The sequence below is a fragment of the Epinephelus moara genome, chromosome 6 (assembly GCF_006386435.1).
Source record: "Epinephelus moara isolate mb chromosome 6, YSFRI_EMoa_1.0, whole genome shotgun sequence".
NCBI lineage: Eukaryota > Metazoa > Chordata > Actinopteri > Perciformes > Serranidae > Epinephelus > Epinephelus moara.
The window spans coordinates 8,721,460-8,744,706 of record NC_065511.1 but is presented as its reverse complement, the minus strand read 5'-3'; the positions used below and the strand labels follow the sequence as shown (position 1 = coordinate 8,744,706).

Sequence of the window (23,247 nt, the reverse complement as noted above, 5' to 3'; positions counted from 1 at the left end):
GGGGTTTCCTTTGCTTTGTTTTTTCTCTTTTAGGAACATGTGGAACCCATGCTCCATACATGAGGCCTGTTTACCCCTCAAAAACCTTCCCCAACCTCTACTCACTGGCTACGGTATGGCATGGCCGTATGGCTCATTGTCATCAATAATCAGGTTGTCAGTTGCATCGTGTAATGAATAGTTTGCTGCCAGTGTTTACAGATGTTAACCTCACCTGTAGCTTGAAATGGTCTGCTAACAATAGTAGTAAGCGCAAAGTACAGCTGAGGCCAACAGAGTATAGCTAAAGCTGAATAAGTGAGCAAGTATGCCAATGTTTAATCTTAAGATTTCAGAGGTACTTTTTGCCAAGTGGTTGAGACAAGATTGTATATTTGGTCTAAGCATAGTCTCGATTGTTCGCAGGGTCTCTACCCAGAGTCTCATGGTATCGTCGGCAACTCCATGCATGACCCAGTATTTGATGCCACCTTCACCCTGAGAAGCCGAGAGAAACTCAATCATCGCTGGTGGGGAGGCCAGCCAGTAAGTACTGTCTCTTCTCTGTGCTGTAGTCTTTCTTTTTAACCATCTGTAGCTCATCAACACTATGATTATATATTTTTATTACTGAGCTGACAAGGATTTTATTTTGCTTTTCTATCTGCTTTGACGATAAATAACTTTTGTGTATGGCTTTGAAAGTTACTGTGTCAAATTCCACTGACAGGTCACAGATGAGTGGCCAACAAAGGCAGGAAAGACTTTTCTTTTGAAGCCAACTACAGTATGACTGGCAGGACTCCGATCCAACAAACCCAGTCTGATAGGCCTTATTATCCAGTGATTAATAACAGATGGTAATATGAAAGCTGGGTTGGGGTCACTTTTTGTTCATACAAAATCGAAGCTTTAACATTAAGTTGTCTGGAACTCCTCAGGGTTTGTTTTTGTGGCTTTACTCAAAGAACAAACCTGCGCCAGGATTTCATTTGTTGTTTTCCAAGTTGAGCAAAAAAACATCAAGTCTGGATGCATTGCTAACTAGCAAGGGTTTACCGGTGTCGTTCAAAATGGTTGATGAGTGCAAACAAAAACCAACCTACTGTATGGTTTTATACCAACTAGAATAACAGAAAAAAGCGTATATGCCCACACACAGAGGGATATCCCTCTCAGTGTACTGTCACGTACAATACTGCACACCACGAACTTGGTCTGTCGCGCTCATGTTTTTGTTTGTGTCCAGAGTAATCTATCAGACTGATAAAATTTTCGTTTCTCTCCTAGATCTGGATCACAGCGCTCAAACAGGGAGTGAAGGCTGCCACCTTCTTCTGGCCTGTGTAAGTCCACATTTGCAGCTGTCAGTTGCAAAATATTTTCCTCAGTACTTCTGCCAGCCTTTAATTGCAGTTTGTTGGTGCTCTGCCTCACAAACTGCCAGTAAATGTCTTCCTTTTCTTTTCAATACTTTTGTAGTTTTGTTTTCTTTTATTACTATTTTGGGCATCACAGCTGGTTGGACACTTTGCAATGACAGCCTCTCCTCTCAGTCTAAACAGTTTAAAGCTGGTGATGCAGCGATTGTACAATAGTTTGTTCTCTTGAGTCTCAGCTGCTCTGGAATCATTTTTTATATTTGTTCATGTTGCCCAATAAATGAATCAGGGATTGTAAACAGAACACAGAGGGAGTCAGATGCAGCTTGTTTACTATACTGAATGCACTGTTGGTCGTAATTTACCGTAAAAGTTAAAAGCATTTCATAGGTGACCAAAATGTTACAAGTAAACTATCATGAACTGATAACACACTGAAATAACGACAGCTACGACTATACTTACCCCCAATTTCCACATACTCTGTCTGCGCCGTGTTGCGCAGCGCTGCGGATCTGGAGCGACCAATGGCGCGTACCCTACTGGATGCGTTTCTGGAGCGCCGTACCACTTAGCAGAGCCGCAAGCTCACGTGAGAACTGCGAAATCACGCGATAAAAAGCACAATTCACTCCCAAAACTCCTGCAGTTTCACATGATGTCTTCTCCTTTCGGTTTGTATCCTTGTAGAAAGGATTTGTGGTGTCATACAAAATACTATGGTTTTCCACTTCAACTATGAGTTTCTCCTCGTTCATCTTTCCTCGGACCCTTGTACTGATTGACAACTTGTGCGACAGGATGTAACGTGATTTTTAAAAAATTGAGAGTTTACAATCCATAGTCCGTGCATTGTGTTATTTTCTTCGCATTGCAATTTACTGGATGCTGTGTGCGTTCCGTTTCCGGTTTGGTGCGATCTGAGCAATGTGGCTTCACGTGCTATGGACGCGCAGTCACTGAAAAATAGACCTAGTGCGTATCGCCGACGAAGCGTAGCGCCATGGCGCTTCTTGGACGCTCCAGAGACGCTGTGCGGAAATGAAGCTATCCACTAGAATGGGAGCGTATCTGCTATATAGTGAATGGCGCAGATGGAGTATGTGGAAATTGGGGGTTATGCTCTGTGAATCTGGGTTTATTTTATGGTTAGCCAACCAATGTTGTTGCTGTAGGAGTGACTTGTCAACAGAGAGCAACCCTCCTGTTATTCAAAGCAGCCACACCCTTAATTATGCATAACTGAAAGCCTTAATGAAATGTAAAAGAGTGAGTTATTTAAAAACTCATCCCTGTACAGTTGTCATGAACAAGGAAATTAGCTATAGAGACCAAAACCTGTTTTTATTCCAGGCTGTTAACATGTTTGTTACTGCTGTGTCATTTACACATTGGAATCTATGGGGATTGACTCACTCTTGGAGACAGCCTCAAGTGGCCATTAGGGGAACTGCAGTTTTTTGGCACTTTTGCTTTGCCTTCATTTTGCAGTCCGGAGGTTGCAGCTTGGTCCAAACAAGCTGAACTAAAAAAATAAATAAACAGAGTTTGGTGTTAATGTGCCTTAAAGGCCACTGCGGATGCATTGTATTACAACTAATAATTTAGAGACTGTAAATCATTTGGTGGCAAAAGTTCTCAAAGGAAGTCATCAGAACATGCCCGTTCATGTTCCTGCTGCTTACTCAGGCGGCTGCACCAAACCTAGAGCCTGTGGAACACAAAGGAGCCCACATTTATCAGCACAGAGAAGGCTTTGATGGAGCGGGAGGCAGATCTCAGCAGAGGGCTGTTTTTTCAGCAATTTGTGCAAATGGGCCTGTTTACACTGTGCAGGATTCCTCTGTGAAGCGGGGTCGCAGACGTGCCACTCTATAGAACCATGGGGGCCAGAGTGTGGTTTACAGTGTTTTCTTGCACTTGGCACTGACAGAGGTGTGCGAGGAAGAAAGAGAGAATCAGGCGAAAGTGTCAGGAGTGTGCATATGACAGGGAGTGAGAGTGGAGGTCTGTGCTGACATCTCTGTGTGGCTGAGAAAGGTTTTTTTTTTTAAAATGATATAGTACCACAGTGGGATTGGCATGGTAATGGGGACCAGTGATTATTGTTGAATGACTGGCTGACTGGTTGAGGGTCTGTGTTGGGTTGAGCTTTCTGGGAGGTCGCCCCCCAAAACCACAAGAAGAGAGAAGAAAAAAGAAAGGGAGAGTATAAAACAGACAACAGGAGGAGGGAAAATTTAAAAGTGTGAACATAGACAAAAGCACAGAGAGGGAGCAAACACGAGAGAGAAGCCTGCTGTCAAGCTTTAATGCAGTGCAACCACACCTCCTTGTTCCGCCATGCTGCCCCCCACTGCCACATACATCAAGACCCATTCAGGGCCTCAGTACTGGGCTTGATGGTTGACAGCTGTGGACTGTATGACAGCCAGCAGCTTGGTTGGTGGCCTCATCACTACACAGGCAGCATACAGGCAGCCTTTGACTTACAGACACTTTAAACAGTGAGAGGGCTTGAAATTCGTTCTCTACAACCCTCAACTTTATGAGGCTCTTTGAGAGTTAAAGGAACAGTTTGGAGTTTAATGGTTCATGAAAGTGGCAGGACACCAGAATCAGAGCCCATTACTGGAACTCATTGTTTATGTCCTTGGCTTGTATGTCACTTGCAGCTATGGTTTTTCCCCATTCACTCAAAAATGTATTTTTCTTCTGTTTATGTCCCCTAGAGTGTCTGATCTTGACTACACTGACTTGTATGTGTGCAAAGTTTGTTCCTGGACGGTGCAATCAATGCCAGGATGTCAACAAAAGCACATTGTTAGGTTTAGGCAACAAAAGCGTGTGGTGCTACATTGGAAGCGAACACCGGGCTCCTGGGTGAAAGTTCAGGGTTAATTGGACCCATCATTTGCCCCTCCCACCCACCCTATAAAGACTTTCCACCTCCCTATATTATGTTGTCACTGTCAGAGTTTCAACCTGATGCGTATCATACTGCCGCGACAGGTGCCATCCGACCGTGTTACAAAGTAACGCTACCCAGTGGCGTTTCATACCGACGCAAAAGGTCGATTTTGATGTCAGGTGTCTAACACCAACCGTTCTCTTGAGGTAGGACATCTGTTGCTTGCCTGAGAATAACAAGCAACACACCGATGTTTCACTAACACTGGCTATCTTGATGCGCTCTGCACTTTCATTGGTCAACCTAGCGAGAGCAGTGCTGGTGAAAGTGAAAGCTTAACCTACTGCAAGCAACGGTGGTGGGGTGGAGGCCAGATCTAGAATTTCTAAATGAGAAAGAGTAGATCTGCTTCCTGCCCCTTTTTATGGCTTTTAAAAAAATATATAGTTCATACTTTAAAATGTCTCTAGAGGTGGACTTTGACTAATGTTACCCTTCTTTGTGTGTGTGCGTGTGTGTGTGTGTGTGTGTGTTTGTGTTCCAGTGCTATCCCATTGGAGAGGCGGATACTGACCATGCTGCAGTGGCTCCACCTTCCTGAAGGAGAGAGGTGAAATCAGTTTTTCTTTTTTTTGTCTGCCTCACATTTGTCTGTCATCTTTGTCAACACTTGCATCCACAGCTCAGCAAGAGCGGGAAACACAGTTTCACCATATCCCATTAGGTGTTTGGAGTTCTGTAATGTAATCTGTGACCACAGCTGGATGCTCAGAGTGAAAATATACATCGAGGTTAAGTTGCTAATGAGTGCATTCATACCCAGCTAGCTTGAATATGACAGATTCCTCAGCTAAAGGGTATTCAGCATTTGAACTTAAAAAACTGAAAGCAAAATCTGAATCAAAACAAACATGTATGGTTTAAGTATGAGAGAGCTAATCATACTCCTTACATCTAATGATATGCAGATATCACAGCTAATGAGAGTCACTGACTCTGTAAACCTCATGTTCAGTAGCTGAACATGCCTCCGTTTACCTCCTGATAATAGTCAATCAGTAGCTCCTTGTTTAACCCTGCCGCGCTCCGCTGCTACTGTACATCTGATTGTGCTTGCCATGTAATTACATGACTTAACTCGAATGATAGAAATCAGACTCAGCCACTGTGTGTGGCTGCTGACTGCTGCTGCTACTACTAATATCACTACTGCTATACTGTTACTTACACTGCTGTAACAATTACAACTGCTGCTGTGACTGTGCCTAATTTCACTGCTACTACTTTAAACTACTATTACTACTAAGAGGTCTTTAGCTAGTACTAGTACTATTGCTGCTGTTATACTGCTCTTACGGCTGCCATTACTGCTCCAATCATCACCACTACTTTTACTAGTAACATAATGCTGCTGCTATCACTGTTACTATTACATGTGCTATTGCTGTTTCTGCCAGTACCACCCCAACCCAATTGCCAGAATAAATGTTGCCATTGTATGTTCCTGTATGATCCACAGATATGTTACATTTGCACATTATTATGTAGCAAATACATTTCAATAATGCTTTGGTTAACATGTAGTTATGTTTAGGCACAAAAACCACTTGGTTATGGTCAGAAAAGATCATGTTTTGGCTTAAAATACCCAGTTTCATGCCCACTAGCTCACCTGGTAGAGCAGGCACCCCATGTCCAAAGGTTGTGTTCTTGCTACAGTGGCCGCGGGTTCAATTCCAACCCATGGTCCTTTGCTGCATGTCATCCCCACTCTCTCTCTCTCTCCCCCTTTCAAGCTAAATCTGTCCTATCAAATAAAGGCAAAAAAAGCCCCAAATAGTACCTTTAAAATCTTGTTGACACAAAGGGACAGGTTGCTAAGAAAAAAAACACATTTGGTGGCTAAAAAGCTGCTGGAAGACGCATCGATGATTCACTAAAAAAACAAACAAACAAAAAAACTGATTCTGTTGTCTGTTGGTCCTGAACAGTGGCCTGCAGCATGGCAGATGTGATCGCCTCGGTGTCACACCATTGCATAATGCAGCAGCCAGGCCTTTAAGTGGTGCCAGAAAAGAAACCATATTGCCCCTGATTCAGCATCCTTGCACTGAATTCCTGTCAGATTCAGATTTATTTTTTTGATTTTACTTATCACATGAAAAGCTGTAAATGGCTTGCATTTGGGGCCTCCACTACCCCCGTACACCCTCTGAAACCTCTACACCCTGAATGGACCTGTAGGTCTTCTCTTAAGTGGCTTTTTTACATGTATCTCTTCACCATCTTCTGTTCACCCACACATTTTACTGATGCTTTCATACTGTTAATTTATTTGACAAATGAGAATTAATGGAGGAAGTATTCAGATTGTAGCAATACAATCATAAAATACCCTGCATTTAAATTCCTAATCAAGTAAAGTACAGAAGTATTATCAGCAAAATGTTCTTATGTTATCAAAGTAAAAGTACTTGCTTTCGTGTTACTGTTGTAGCTGTTTGAGTCAGAGCTGGTTTTAAGTACTTCATATACAGTTAGCTAGAGTGGTACAGTAGTTCCCAACCTAGGAGTTGGGCCCCTCCTGGGTGTCACCAGATAAATCCTAGAGGTCATGGGATGATTAAGAGGGAAGAAGAAAAAACTAAGTTCCGATACATAGATGTATATAATCTATTTATATTCTCTCTAATCTTTGAATTTTGTGAAATATTAGATAATTTGACCTCTTTGATCCTCCAACAGTGGCAATCTTTAATTGTATTATTTATTTATTTTTCACGTTGTTTTAATGTAACATTTCATCTGAAAAGTATAGTAAACAAAGCAGTGAAAAATGTATTGGGAAAAATAGCATAAAATGGAAATATTCAAGTGCCTAAGTGCAGTACTTGAGTGAATGTACTTAGTTACACTACTGCAAATAATACACCATAAAGCATGATTTAGAAAAGGTGTTATTATTATTATTGATTAATGCCATCACTACATCTACTATCTCCAGTCTGACTTGTCTCATCTTGTTTCAGGCCATATGTTTACGCCATGCACTCTGAGCAGCCAGACACATATGGACACAAGATGGGGCCCATGAGCGCAGAAGTGAGTACAGCGGAACTGCGTCTGTGTTTGGGATGTGTGGTTTTGTATGGAAAGACAAACACATGGTAAAGCTCACAAACCAGACACAAGGATAAACATATACATTCATACAGTTCCTCTCTGTGTGTATCATCAAAACACAAACACACACAGTATGTTTTGACTCCCTTTGTGTGTTTCAGTTGAACAACCCTCTGAGGGTGATCGACAGAATCGTTGGCCAACTGATGGATGGACTCAAACAGATGAAACTGCACCGTTGTGTCAACATCATCCTGGTGGGGGATCATGGTACAGACACACACACACACACACACACACACACACATACTAACACAAACACACTGCACTGCATTGCCAGTTCACATCATAATTGGTTTCACCAGCCAATCACACACTACCTGTTTTCCTGTGTGTTTTCAGGAATGGAAGAGGCCAGTTGTGAACGCACCGAGTTTCTTAGTCACTACCTAAACAACGTTGATGACATCATCCTCATCCCTGGGTCTCTAGGCAGAATACGCTCAAGACACCCTAACAACCCTAAATGTAAGAGTCCAAGAGAAAAGTTCATAATACTACATTTTTGCTGAGATATTCCCTCTCCTTTTTGAATGCCTCTGTGCCAACGTTAGACATAGCTGGAGGCATTATGTTTTCAGGTTGTCCGTCCTTTCGTCTGTATGCCCATCCGTACATCGGCCCCATTCTTTTGAACGTGATATTTCAAGAATGCCTTAAGGGAATTTCTTCAAACTTGGCTAAAACATCCCCTTCAACTCAACGATGAATTGTTTAGATTTTTGTGGTCATAGGCCAAAGGTCAAGGGCACTGTGACTTTGTCTGTCTCATTCTTATGAGCACAATATCTCAAGAACACCTTGAGGGAATATAGATATTGAATTGGTGACATGAATCGTGGGTGCCCACCTTGAAACTGTGCTGATTGTATAGATCTTCTGTGCTGTCGGGGGGAAGATGTGTGTTAAGCATTCATGTTTTCACAGACATGGATGTAAACTGTTAGGGACACTTGACTCATGTGCGGAAGCATACAACTGCAGGGCAGTAATTCTAGTTTTGTTTCTTTGGTTTCTTTGTTTTTTCCTTTCACGTAGCATTATTTAGGATTTCTGCCCGCTTATTTATGCAGATTTTATTGTATTCAGAGCTTCTGGTATTTTAGACCTTCATCATCAAACATGACACAATCATTTCCAGGCAAGAACAAAAAGGCTCTGATATTATCATTGGCAGCGTGCACAGTACATACTATACAGTGGCTACCACTGGAAACATGGTTGTAAGTGTGCTCCGTCTGACCAATGCAATGGTACAACTGAACCACCTTTTATCTTGTTCTTGGAAAACGGACATTTTGTTTAGTGTCTACATTCATTTGTCCTACTAACCTACTTCTCAGTAGTACACTTGATGAAATTTGTATTGTTTTTCTGAGAGTAAACTGTTAAAATATACAGAACGGTTTGTTGCTTTGTTTTACTTTATGGATGGTAAATGCTTTGCAACAGGTTTCACTGCTCTGACCATTATTATTATTATTTATTTATTTTTTTTTTCAGATGACCCCAAGGCTGTTGTTGCAAATCTAACAGTAAGTATGAGACTTGCACGAAAAATACAACTCAGTTGCCAGAAAATTTTTTGGTATTGTACATTTCTGCAAAGCACGGATATGTTTCATTTGTACGTTATTATGTAGGGGATATGTTGAAACTTTTTGACAACACTGTGTTTAACTGATTAGGTTTGGGCACCGAAACCACTTGGTCATGGTTAGGAAAAGTCACGTTTTGAATCTCAAAAAATAAGGTTTCTCATAGCACTATCCATGCAGAGAACAAAACAATGTCTCAGTTAAAAACAACCGCTTTTTGTGGCACAGATGCTGGTACTGAAAAAACAGCGACAGGTCACTAATAAACAACCACATTTGGTGGCTAAGAAGTGGCTGGAAACAGCAATGTCTTGCTAAAAAACAACTGTTTTTTTTGTTTGATGGTCTCAAACAGTGATCTGCAATATCCTGCAGCTTAGCAGGCGTCTTGCCAAGGTGTCGCACCATCCTTCACCCCCCATGATTTCCAATGATAAAGTCAGGTCATATACTATGTCGCCTCAAAAACATTGATATGATATATATGAAACGTACAAATGTTACACTAAAATTTGTGAACTTAAAAAGTAATGATGGAAAATTTTATAAAATTTGATAAGAAGAGAATTTCACCAGAAATTTACACCATTCGCAGTCAGACACACACAGCTGCTTATTTACTGCTGAATTACAGCTCAGACTCGCACCAACAGCTGCCTCTGCTCTGGTGTGATTGTTTTTGCTGGCTAGCGAAACATCCTGGCGCAATCGTACACGGCCATTCTCGACTTTTAATGTCTGATAGTCCACCATTAACATTTTCGTCTCATCAACGAAAATGAAACAAATTTTGTTTTAGTTTTTATTACCAAGATCTATTTTTAGCTCATCATTGTCTCATTTTCATCACAGAAAAAAGGTCTACGATGAAAAATTTTCATCTTAGTTTCGTCAACAGAATTAACACTGCTGTCTGTCACCTACTTGATCAGCACTTGTAGGATCAGAATACCAATGATTGCTTCTTTGTTGCAGTGCAAGAAGGCAGACCAGCACTTTAAGCCATACATGAAGCAGCACCTGCCCAAGAGACTGCACTACGCCAACAACCGACGCATTGAAGATATTCATCTGCTGGTGGACAGAAAGTGGCACATTGCAAGGTACAGTACCACCACTATAACAGGAAGTACAAATATCATCCAATGTTTACAAGCTAAAGTGGACAATTCCCATAACTGACACTTCTTTCAATAGGCCAATCAGAGATACAGTCCTTAAATATGCCTGCAAATCATAAGAAGGCGCTCCTTGTAACTTCAGATTCCATAATCATTAAATCTCTTTAGACCATCTGAGGTTCTCCAGAAGAAGTTCTAATAACTCATGTAGTTTTGATTTGTGGCTGTATCTACTACTAGGATGAGCTCTACTGTTCTGTGAAGTCAGTGTAGATGTGGCATTTTCAGCCCACCCATCAGTGACGCTTTTTACTGCACATCTTGTTTTACTTAAAATCACATTTTATGTAAACGTGGGCTGCTATCAACGCATCATTAACACGTGTCGTGCTGAAAAGTTTTAGGATGTGCTGTCCAGAGCCACATCCATGTAAAAAACCCACATCTTTCTCAAAAGTGCAGCTGCTGAAACGTTAATGACATGCTGAAATGAACTCTGACAGGCGTCTGATGTAGAGCAGTGAGAAGTTTCACTGCAGTGATTCGGTGACAGAGTAAACCGTGAAGTCATCATGACTGAAAGTGAAAACAAACCACCTTGGCTAACGACGCTATGTGTGTGTGTGTGTGTGTGTGTGTGTGTGTGTGTGTGTATACGTGTTCATGTCAGCAACGGCCTCCTTGCATGGAGTTGTCATGCTGTTTTGGTTGGTGAAACATGGGAGAGCTACGTTCTGTCTCAGTCCCCACACACACACACACACACACACACACACACACAAACATGCAGAGCTGCTAAATGAAAGAGATCTTTGAGGTGTCTGTGCAGCTCAGATAGACAGACGGGCTAATCGTTGGCACCGGAGCTTTGAGCAGAGTGTCCGAGCGTTTACTCTCTCTCTCTCTCTCTCTCTCTCTCTCTCTCTCTCTCTCTCTCTCTCTCTCTCTCTCTCTCTCTGTCTCTCTCTCACACACACACACACACACACACACACACACACACACACACACACACACACACACACACATGCACACAGGCACATATACATTAGTCAATGTCTGCTTAAATCCCAAACCAACTAAACGTTCACACCAAATGAAACACGGAGTTTGTCTCATTTCTCCGTCAGCTAGTCATTTACATTTTTAACATGCTTGCGGCTTCACCCCCTGGACACGCACACCCATACATACGGACACACACATACACACATTAAGGTGTATAACTGGAAGTAGTGTTTTAATGGACACTTAATAAAAAGTGGCTGTTTTTCAATTAGAGGACTGTGGCTTAGGTTGTGTGAAGGACTGCTTGTCCTGGGCTGAGGGCTAAAGTAGGTGAATACTGACAACATACTGCACTTCAGCTGTATTTAATATCACTGTTTAACCCATTTAAAGCTGTGTGGACTGAAGCTGCATCAGGTCGCTCTAAACCAGTTGGATATCTGACACCTTTTTGGGTTAATGCAGTAATTGGTGAAACCCTTGTTGATTTGTTTGAGCTCTTAAATGCTGTGTGACAAATGTGGTATGCAGCCAGAGATGACTTGGAGGTCAGTATGTCAGTCAAGAAAAACACCATTTTGTTTTTGTACTGCTTCTTCCTCCTCTTTGACCCCAGATTTTCACCATGCTCAAAAACATTTGAAACTTATTTCCTGCACTTAGAGACGAAATGAGATTTGACACGTGTTGGTAGGTACCAGTAATCCTGAGCAAGGTCTAAATGACACATTCTTTTTTTTTTTCCTCCACTTTTGGGAAATTGTTCCTTGTCATTCCCTTACTCGATTATCCTGATTTGACCCCAGTTTAGATGGATGAGTCGGCGTCTTTCAGAAATGCCAAACAAAATTTAATGTAAAAGAATTAGCTGAGAGACAAGTTACAGTGGTATAAAAATGGTTGGTGTGGTATGCAGGATTTAAGCTTGTGTTTGGACCTTAGCTGCAAAACTTTCTGGGTCATCTGACACAATATTCTGAACATCCCAGCCAGGATTTTAACAAACGATCAATGTAAGACTGAATATCATTGACATTAGAGACTATTCTTGGGCAGATTTTGCCTGTAATGACAGTAAAGGTGAAGATAGACAGGAGATGTGGGGGAGAAGGGGCAAAGACATACAGCAAGGGGCTGCAGGTTGCAATCAAACCCCAATCGGGGTCAGCCTGTAAGGGGAGCACACTCTACCAGGTGAGCTAGAGGTCACCCTGGTAATTAAAGTTTATTTTTTCCATAGACATCAGATGGCCTCAGCAGGTAGGGAACACTCTGGTCTACTGCACATAGCCCACCAAGCTCTAGTTCTGTTTATTACATGGGGGAGCCATGGCCACCCTAGTAATTGCTGCCCCCACCCCTGTGAAAAATTTCCTGTGGGGCCACTGCACCTGACACTAGGAACAAGAGGGTTGCTGGTTCGATCCCAGGTGTGGGAGCCCTTCTGCGCAGAGTTTGCATGTTCTCCCCGTGTCACCGTGGGTTTTCTCCGGGTACTCCGGCTTCCTCCCACAGTCCAAAGACATGCAGATTGGGGACAGGTTAATTGATAANAGAGTTTGCATGTTCTCCCCGTGTCACCGTGGGTTTTCTCTGGGTCCGGCTTCCTCCCACAGTCCAAAGACATGCAGATTGGTGACAGGTTAATTGATAACTCTAAATTGTCCGTAGGTGTGAATGTGAGTGTGAATGATCATCTGTCTCTATGTGTCAGCCCTGGGAGAGTCTGGCAACCTGTCCAGGGTGTACCCCGCCTCTCGCCCAATGTCAGCTGGGATAGGCTCCAGCCCCTCTGTGACCCTCAAGAGGATAAGTGGTTAGAAAATGGATGGATGGATATATATATATATATATACAAGGTTTTTGTTTCTTATTTATCTATTCATGCACACACACACACACACACACACACACACACACACACACACACACACACACACTAATGGCAGGAAGCTACCATGCAGAGTGCTGGCCTGACCATCAGGAGTGGGAACACTTCAACAAGTGAATAGGAGGAAGGGGGAATTGAACTGCCAACCCTGTGATCAGTAGACAACTGAGCTGAATCAAGAGTTCTTACGATTGTACGGCTACCTTTACATATCTTTAAATGATACTTCAAAGTTGGGTCACAACTTTGAAGACAAGAATGAACCATCATATTCAACCTTTAGCTTATCAGAGCGAATCTCAATGTGCATCAACCGGATCCTGATCTATGATTTCTACTATTGATTACAGGAAAGTTCCTGAAGGAAAGAGGCACTGTGGCTTTGCTGGTGACCATGGATATGACAATAAGATCAACAGCATGCAGGTAGTGTTGATCATCTACAGTGGCATAAAGAAGAATTATGGTTGGTTTTGGATATCCGGTGTAGCAACATTTATTATACTTTGATTGTATAAACTGTGGGCCTGCAGGATGCCCATCACTGAAACTGAACTGTTTAATAACCAAAGCACACAAGTATAAAGTCTTAAATCAGAAGCAGTGATATACTAACTGTTGTTAATTATTGTGACACATCAGTTGACTTGTGCCATCAACTTTCATTTGCAGACTATTTTCTTGGGCTATGGACCAACATTTAAGTTCAAGACTAAAGTTCCAGCCTTTGAAAACATCGAGCTTTATAATGTCATGTGTGGTAAGGCATGTTTTTGTGTGTTTGGGTCTGAGTGTGTGTGTTTGATTCTAGTCATCTTAGATCAGCCAAAATGTGTTTAAATTAATATGTGAGTGTGTTTTATGTACAACTATCTCCACTTACTCTTTAAGCTGACATGAAACTGATCTTTCCCACTCTCAGATCTTCTGGGTCTGAAACCAGCTCCCAATAATGGGACCCATGGCAGTCTGAACCACCTGCTAAGAAGTCCCTCCTTCAGACCCACCATGCCAGAGGAAGTTTCCAGGCCAGTAGCCTCCGGTCTTGTTCCTGCAGGAACAGACGACCTGGGCTGCAACTGCGACGACAAGGTCAGCCATGATGACTCAGTGGCAGACCTGCGCCCGGCTTCCTGTAGACTGCTGAAAGGAATACTGTCTTTTAGGAGATTGGCTTGTCTGTCACTTAGATTAGTAATAACATCAGTGAAACCAAAATCATCCTGGTCTCCATCTGCTGCTATGTTGCTCCATGCTATCTATGCTAACACTGTATACAGCAAGCTAAAATTATTGTTTTTCTCAATCGAGTCTGGTAGCTTTGACAAGAGCGGAGATGGGGAACTGAAGCCAATAATGGCTGTCCCATCACAAAGTGCTGTCTGAAAGCAAGGTAAAGTGGTAAAAATATTCAAAATATAGAGAATGCTGCAGCTGTTATTGATCTTTTTTTTAGATGGCTAAAATACATTTTGTTGCTGACCCCTCTACAGCAGTACATTACTTAGCTTCCGTGTTGTACTCCTGCCTGCCTCTCCAAACTGGGGGTGTGCCGACCACCATCTACTGTATGTAATACACTGACTATGGATAAGTAGCTCATACAACACCACTTCAGAAGATCCAAACTATCCTGTTAATGCTAGAGAAGTTGAGGGCCATTTGCTGTGAATATCTACAGCAAATCACATGGTTTTGAGGCCTCACCGGTATTATTTTAAAGTGGCAGGGAGTGCTCTCCTTGTTTCCAAAGGAAAAGTGGGCCATGAGTGTACAGCAAAGATTACAGGGCACCTGACAAGAAGTTGATAGGATTCCATTGATTAGGCAGTATAAATCTACAGGTCATATAATGGAGACTAGGTTTAATTAGGAAAAATTTGGTCCTCTTAGTGAGTTTGATGAATGTCCCTGGAGCACTGGAGCTAATGGTGATACATGGATACTTTTGGTAACTATTGTATGTTTGCAGTTGATCAACAAGCCAATCTCCAAAAATGATAATGTATTACTGGAATGTGAAGAAAATGATGCAATGACAGCTTTTTGAGTCGATGCAAGAAGGCAGTTTGCTGTGATAAAGTTTGGTTGGGGGCACAAAATGATATCAAATGCTCCTGTCCCCTCGCTTTCAGTAATTATCATACAGCATATAAAAATGATGAAATACTGTTGACATAATTGTGGGTAAAACTGCCCTTCAGCATGTTCTCAAACAGTTTCCTGTATATCATGACCTCTGTTGTTGCACATTATGTTACAGCTCCCTCATCTGTGATCACAGTCAAATAAGAATTACACAACACTTAATTGATTCCCCCAGGCCAAATTAGACCCTCACAAAGTTCACAGTATGACTAACCTGACTGAGCTGCTGGCCTGAGGCCAACCATTCACATTTCACCATGAGACCACTTAACATCCCCTAAAAAAAGAAGCACTGCTCACTCTCCCTGTGTTCCTGCAGGATCAGTAACTCTGTATTTATCTTTGTATTTTTATTTTAGTCTGTATTTAAAAAGGACAATGCACAATGTATTTATTGTACCAGATGTAGCTAAAAGCTCATTTCCATAGTAGTCTGTAGCCTCTAAATTACAAAACTGGTATTTTGTAATGCTTTGATTTAACAGATATGAGGGAGCTATAAGGAACTATCCAGTGTCCCTCCAATCAGTCCAAAGATTGACTCCGAGTGGAGTCAATCTTTGGACTGAGATGAGATGAGACAGATGAAACATGAGGACCAGTTGGTTTATTTTATTGCTCGTGTGATCTGCTGACTTTTTTGGCTGCTAATTCATTCAAAATTCTGCTTTTTTTTTAATTATTATGTTGTCGTTTTTTTGAATATGTCTAAGAACTTGCAATTGTGTACAAATCTGGTATTCCGAAGCAAACCCCAGAGATAACAATTGATCCATCCTCTGACATGTACACTAAAAAAATGAAAATCTTCAGGTCAAATGGGAATTTAAAGTAATTCAGAGGTTCCTCGTGTATTCAAAAGTTTTCTGAGAATGTGTCTGTTGTACTTGGGTACAAGCTCTTATTTCCATTTGAAGGTGACGTTGTCATGACTGGATCTCTAATGTATGTAACATAAAGCTAATACTTAAAGGGGAGCATCACCTAAATTAAGGAACTCCAATATTTTATTTCCATGGCCTAGGAAGGTTCAATCAACATTTGTGAACATGAGCTAGATTTTGATTTGGGAGAGAGTTGATCATGTTTACCAGTATTTTTGGGCTGTCTTGGAACATAGGAATAACCTATGAATTTTGAAAAACATCTAGTTCCCCTTTAACTAGGCCAGTAAAGTTATGAAGGTTAAGTTTAAGAAAAGAAACATGGTTGTGCATCATCATGCTATTGACCAAACTGGACTTACGTAGGTTAGGTTTAGGAAAAGAAACATGGTAACAACGTACCTTAAAATAGCTCAAAGGTCACAGAGGGCACAAACACTGTTCCTCTGGGGGAAAGTCCTGTGTTTGTTTGACCATCCACCACCGTAGTTTGCCTCCTTACGTGAACTTTTGCACTTTATACTCCCTCCCTCTTTACTCCTGTCAGCACATTGGCCATGTGATTGCAGCCTTCCTGATTACGATATATACAAATTACTGGCTCATGATTTCGTTGTTTATACATGAATTCTGGTGCCTTAATTTTCATAGGTATATGTGTGAACAATGAGAACAACCTGCTCTTTTTGAGGTTTTCTTTTTTTTACTTTTCTATTTTGCTTTTGAAGTACAGTTGAAGTTGTCTTTTTACACAGCAAACCTGTAAAAAGAATCATCTGCATGGGCCTATCACCCATGGTTAATTTGTTATTTGTGTGTTTCTGTGAGTGTCTGTGTGTGACTGAGCCTGTTTGACATGTAAAATTTGTATCTAAGTACCTGATTGCCTTGTTGCATCTTTGCTTACTGCTGCAGAGCTGGAGTCAGTTCACCTTCAAGTCAAGTCAGTTCAACAAAAATGTGTAGTGAATTTATTCACAAAAATTCCGTCTCTCTTTTCATTAAGCTTTATCGTTCACATTTGACAACCATCTCGGTCTAGACATTGTCAGTGTAATTCTGAGATCTACTTCCTGATTGGCTTGTATTGTTAGTGAGCTGGACCCAGCCCTCCTCTGCAGTGTTTCACTTTATGTATGCTGTGTTTGTGATTCCCATGTAGATCTCTGGCAAGAGATTGTTTCAATCTCCAATCTTTTTGCAGTTGCGTGTAAAAAGTAGGGGCCAGAGAGGTTTGAAAGTGACCCTTGTACGAGGCTATAACCTGGAGTCACTCTGGCTCTGTCTCTTACAGAACAAAGTGGAGGAGCTAAACCAGCGACTGAGGCAAGCTATGGATGGTCAGTCTTTTATGATGCTGCTGAAAATAGATAAATGAGCTGTCTTTAATGCAGTTTATCAGCCTCTGAGGATGAAGAAACTCACTCAAAGTTAAATACTCTGTGAAATAAATAAGTTATCAAGTACACCTGCATCATGATCCTATGCATACAGTGATGTGGCATGCCAAAGTTTTTAGTTTTCACATGTTGCTGTTTGGTCACTTCACTGTAGATTGCAGTGTTACAGACCTGTGTCTCCTCTGCTGTGTCCCCTCTGTGCTCTCCCTCTCTCAGACAGCAGGAACCTGCCGCATGGTCGACCTGCTGTACTCTTCCGTACCAAATACTTCATCCTCCACCACAGTGACTACATCAGCGGCTACAGTGAGGCTCTCTCTATGCCTCTGTGGACCTCATACACAGTCAGCAGACAGGTACTCTTCATCCTTTGCTCTTTGTCTCGGTGGACATTATTGTAAATATTTACTGTTGGATGGTGTAGTAAAGTTTCAGTCTCTTTTACCTTTTAAACATTGTTCATGGGTGGGAGATTTTTTTTAGTGGTTCCAAAGAGAAACTTGGAGGAGGACTCATGACTCTCCTCAGGTTGAGGATGTCTAACAACATTAGAATTTCAGGTTGTGTGGACATTGACATTTTGATGTTTTGCAGACGTTGGCTTTTGTTAAACATACCTTACAACTAAATAATGTTATTCTATGTCAATGTGATGTTGGCATGAGATATTAAGTTGATGCTGAGTTTTGGTTACTTAACAACACAACTTAAAACCAACAAAATATCAAAGTTATCTGTCGTCGGTATTCTAAGTCAAATTGACGTTGGCATTAGACTTTGTCTTGACATTGAATTCTGGTCACCCGACTTCACAACCTGATTTCAACCAGATATCACCGTCTGATAACGTTGGTGACCCGCTAACAGCTTTTAGCCAAGTGGTCTCAAGTTTTAATGTTAGTTGACCTATGTCCTCTGTACATGTGTGTGGTCCTTCAGGTAGAAGTGTTCCCTCTGCCCGAAGCTCTCTCCAACTGTGTGAGACCTGATAGCAGAGTCCCTCCAGCCTACAGTCAGTCTTGTACCAACTACAGAGCAGACAAACAGATCACCTACGCCTTCCTGTACCCACCACGTGAGTTTACCACTGTGGCCTCAACACTGAAACACTGAATTACAGTAACACTGTAGGAATTATGAAATCCATCAGTGTGGAATATTCTCAGGACTGTATAAGGTTTTCTGTTACTGTAAGGATTTTTGAGTTAGCAGGAGCTAAGATGAACACTAAGGCTGTGTGGTCAGGCACAATGAGACACCCAGGAGGGATCCACTGCAATGATGACTTGTTGTGTTGCATATGAGGAAAGAGACATTAATCAGTGCTGTTGCTGCTGATTTTCATATTTCCATCAGTCAAACAATTAATATCAGGGAGCCCAGGGTTCTGCTGTGGAGGTTGTAGGAAAGGGCTTACACCTGGACTCAATCCAACTTCCTACTCCTCCTCAAACAGCCCTCCTCCTCCCTGCTCAGTCACAATAACCCTGTTTATCTCAAAAACTGTTAAGTTTGTCAATTCTATCTCCTCCCACATCTTTAATTTTTTTTTTGCTTGAGTGACACCAAATTTGCTACACCACATCTTTTGACTGCCCTCAGTGTATCAAAATGCAAACCACACTGTAAGACAGCTACTGCAGATATTTGTAAAATAAATCTCCTATGTTCATTAAAAAAGGACAAAATAGAAGTAGTGTGGTAAATTTCAGAATTTTTTGTCAAAAGCTGAATTATTGACAAAATCTTAAATTCCATCCTCATGTAAACTATAGCAGTCAATGATAAAACGTCTCAAAATTCTCAGAATCTTGTCTTGTTAACTGAATTCTGACACTAGATTGAAATCTGCCTTTTATGTGCAACCCTGGTGACTGTTAAAGTCATAGTGTGAAACCAATCAATGGTTTCTCACTTGGCAGGTAGCTCAGCAAGATCATCTGTGCGTTCCAATCCCCATAATAACATACTATAGTATGGCAGAAAAAGATTTAGTATGTCCCAGTACATAGTATGTCAAATGTAATATGCCAAAAATACCAGGATGTTCTACTACATCCGGTCTGATTTTGCAGTATGCAAGCCAGCATGATTTTCTGGCTATTCTGACCTACAGTCCACATGTAAAACAACTGGTTGGCTGCATGCTCTGTGTCTCATGATTTTTACAGTTCGGTTCTCATTCTCATATTTCCCTTACTGTTAAAATCTGTTGTAATATTATTTTGTCCAGAAACTGAGATCTAACACCATCACTGCACGTGAAATCATTTTAATCACATTTCATTTTTCTTTATTGACAGAATTGTCCTCAACCATAGACAAAAAATATGATGCTGTCCTCATCACCAACACCGTCCCCATGTATCCTGCATTCAAGAGTAAGTCAGTCAGTGATCAGAGCTTTCTTCAGGATGTCTGGAGTCCTGTTGAAATCTTGTATGTTGTGATTTTGCTGTGTTTTCCTGCATAAAAATGAAGCCTCATCAGTGCTGATATGACACTGATATATTCACTGCTCCTCTGTATCGTCAATCACCTGTCATCCTGTCTTCCATATTTCCTTCTCTCATCCCTCTGTTCGTCTCTTTGTTCCCTCTCTTATCCACCTGCCTGTCTCAGGAATATGGGGTTACTTCCAGAGAGCACTGGTGAAGAAATATGCCACTGAGAGAAACGGAGTCAACATGCTCATTGGACCCATATTTGACTACGACTATGATGGTGTCAGAGACTCAGCTGAGAAGATAAGAGAGTGAGAACATTCACTTTGTTTCACTTCTGATTCAGCTTCAAACAGCAACAGAAAGTTATTTCTTAATGTTTCAGTTGTTGAAATTATTCAGTAGTAGTGAAGGCTTCACTGTGAACCAAAGAAATAATGGAAAAACAAAGAATATATTTTCCATCTAATGGGCTAAAATCATTTAAAACTGACAGTGCCACATGCTGTATGTGTTAATATTACCATAATGATCAGTCCTAAATAACTCAGCCATACAATGCCATTATTATGTGATTCCTCTTAAGGAAGTTTAAATTTATGCCATTTCTTTCTTGGAAAAAAAAAAAATCAGATATTCAGCACTGTTTATAAAGAATGCTTTATAGAATAAATCTGGCTAGGGGGGAGAAGTTTATTCAAATGCAACAAGTTGAGCTCAAGTGTTTTGTTTGCCCCTTACTGCAGGTATGTAAGTGGAACGATACCAGTCCCCACACACTACTTTGTGGTCCTGACCAGCTGCTTAGACTTCACACAGGCTGCAGACTCGTGTAGCGGCCCACTCAGCAGCGCTGCCTTCATCCTGCCGCACAGATCCAGCAATGACGAGACCTGTAACGTAAGGAACATCACACCTTTTCATGCACATGCATCATATTTAATGACACTCATATACACACAGAAAAGAGACTGCACACAGTGTATGACCTCTTGGATACTTTACTCTGCATCAACTAGTCACCCTGAACAGAGCATTCCCCTAAACAGTTTGTGTAGCACAACCCAAGTGTATGTACATATGAATGTATGCATGTTAGAATTCCCTCAGTGTTCACTGTTCAAGTTTTTACCAGAGGTCTCTTCCTTTCCAAAATAAGCACACACAGTGATTAAAACTGGTACAGACACTGAATAAAGCTGTTTTACATTAAAAATCAGTGTTTCTGTGACACTGTTTGGTACGGCAGAGACTGGAACTGACTTACCACTAATGTTTGCTCAGCTTGTTTCTCTGATAACTTAAAATCCAGACATGCGATGACTCATATCATCCACTTAAAACATATTAGTTTTATTTGTTTCTAATGTATGTGTGCTTCTTACTGCCTCCCTGCAGAGCTCGGAGGAGGAGTCCCGCTGGGTGGAGGACCTGATGAAGATGCACACAGCTCGAGTCCGAGACGTGGAGATCCTGACGGGCTTGGACCTGTACCGCAGAACGACCCGGAGCTACCCTGAAATCCTCTCGCTCAAGACCTACATGCACACCTACGAGAGCGAGATCTGACACCTGCCGGCTCTGTTAATGTTAATGACCTTTTCCAACCGTGGTGGATGTATGTGGTACAAGGAAGAGATGCGATCATCTCTGTCACACTGAGCTACACCAGCTTTAGCTGTCGCTGGGTGCTATGGCTGCAGCTGCTCTGCAGCATCCATATTGTGGCCCTTTCACTGAGTATATGGTTTCATCTCATTTTATCAATCTGTCATAATATAGCTTTAACACCACTGAGCTATTAGCTGTGGTACTGTCCACTTATGTCTGTTACATACACAGAAAAACCCTCCACATTGCAAACACGACCTACATGCAGTATAATTCTGGAATTTTAAAACAAAGTGCTTAGTTTATCTTACTTTACTATGCAGTTTTCATTATTAAATCTATACCAGTAATTTTTTGTCATGATGTGTAAATATCAGAGATGTGGAATATTATCTGACACCACCATGTTTTTTTGTTTTTTTTTTTAAAAATTGTGATTGAACACAGCTTTATTTATAAAAATGCAGCATGGTAGCAAAATATAAACTAATGAGTCTTATAATTAGATTTGTAGGGCCTCAGTACAAGACAGAGCCACATGATCAGATAATAACTGCAGTACAGTAGACAGTAGCAGTCTATGAGATGCAGTGAACTGGGGGTATGCCACATCCGTCACATTCACAAATACTTTATCTTTTACCTATGTTACTCATGGGCCTTTCAAAAAGTCATTAACACATGCTGCAGATGATTCCCTGATAAATATCCAGGAGCAGTTTTTGAGGGGTTTTTGTACAGTATATAAACATTCAAATTATTGTCTCACAAACGATATTCCATATGTGTAAATAATGTTATATTTTAAAGTGGTAAAAATATTCAATTGCACTACAAAGCCAGCAACAGAATCAGTCTTAGAACAAACCATCACCTCAGTAAAACGGCAGGATTTATAAACTCGTGCACATTTTCAGTTTTCTTTAGACAGTGATCCACTCTGTTTGATGTGAAGTTGACTCATACTATGTCTCTATTGAACCGTTTCTCATGATGTTCAGTGATTGAGAAGAAATTGCCTTTATTTTTTAATGAAATGATAATGCAATGTTGTGTGTGTGTGTGTGTGTGTGTGTGTGTGTACAGTGTGTATATGTTGAACTCGATATATTTTCTGTTTGTGTTTGACTGTTGATTGTGTGTGCATATGTGTTGTTGACTTTTTGTTCTGTGCACAATAACAATAATGTCAATGCTGATGATTTATAAATGTTTCCTAAAACAGTTACCACCTGTGAGACCTATTTATGCTTTATGAAAATGTCATCACAATAAACAAGTGTTTTTGCTAAATCCAGTGTGGTGTGTATGAAGTGAGTCCAGCTGCTTCTCAGTCAACCCTCCAGCTGTGGGCTGCACACAGCAGAGCCTTAGAAGATACAGTGTGGGTATTCAGCAGTAGAGCAAAGTGAACACAATCAGTCCGTCTGCGTGGTTGTATGATGAATGTAACATGAAATACACTTACGTTACAACACGCAGCAGCCTCAAAAGCCACAGGAGCCTGCCAACAGTAGCACATATAAAAGATCTATGCCTCTGTTCAGTACTGCCACCTTGTGGAGACTGGTGGTAGAACATGTGGCCAGAGTATAACCTCCTAAACTCCCATTAGAGATGAAAATTTGTGCCCAGACGGTTTCACTGGGTAAGGTGAGAAAGTTGTTTTCTGGAAACGCTTGTGTGA

The 23,247-nt window shown here is 41.3% G+C and overlaps 1 protein-coding gene across 2 annotated transcripts in view; it reads left to right on the top strand.

The window, feature by feature from the left end:
* Nucleotides 1–22,853, top strand: part of enpp2 (ectonucleotide pyrophosphatase/phosphodiesterase 2) — a 40,440-nt gene extending 17,587 nt beyond the window's left edge. Inside the window, exons 7-25 of one of the 2 annotated variants that reach the window (XM_050047709.1) lie at nt 34–113; nt 406–525; nt 1,270–1,325; nt 4,817–4,882; nt 7,302–7,374; nt 7,557–7,665; nt 7,798–7,923; nt 8,959–8,990; nt 10,029–10,156; nt 13,424–13,499; nt 13,746–13,833; nt 13,996–14,165; nt 17,400–17,445; nt 17,722–17,861; nt 18,445–18,580; nt 19,809–19,886; nt 20,128–20,260; nt 20,696–20,849; nt 21,348–22,853. In XM_050047709.1, the coding sequence (XP_049903666.1) occupies nt 34–113; nt 406–525; nt 1,270–1,325; nt 4,817–4,882; nt 7,302–7,374; nt 7,557–7,665; nt 7,798–7,923; nt 8,959–8,990; nt 10,029–10,156; nt 13,424–13,499; nt 13,746–13,833; nt 13,996–14,165; nt 17,400–17,445; nt 17,722–17,861; nt 18,445–18,580; nt 19,809–19,886; nt 20,128–20,260; nt 20,696–20,849; nt 21,348–21,518 (1,982 nt within the window). In that variant the 3' untranslated portion in view covers nt 21,519–22,853. Of the gene's footprint in view, nt 1–33; nt 114–405; nt 526–1,269; nt 1,326–4,816; nt 4,883–7,301; nt 7,375–7,556; nt 7,666–7,797; nt 7,924–8,958; nt 8,991–10,028; nt 10,157–13,423; nt 13,500–13,745; nt 13,834–13,995; nt 14,166–17,309; nt 17,446–17,721; nt 17,862–18,444; nt 18,581–19,808; nt 19,887–20,127; nt 20,261–20,695; nt 20,850–21,347 lie in introns of both variants that reach the window. The other variant, XM_050047708.1, reaches the window with a different exon arrangement.
* The last annotated feature ends 394 nt before the right edge of the window (nt 22,854–23,247 follow it).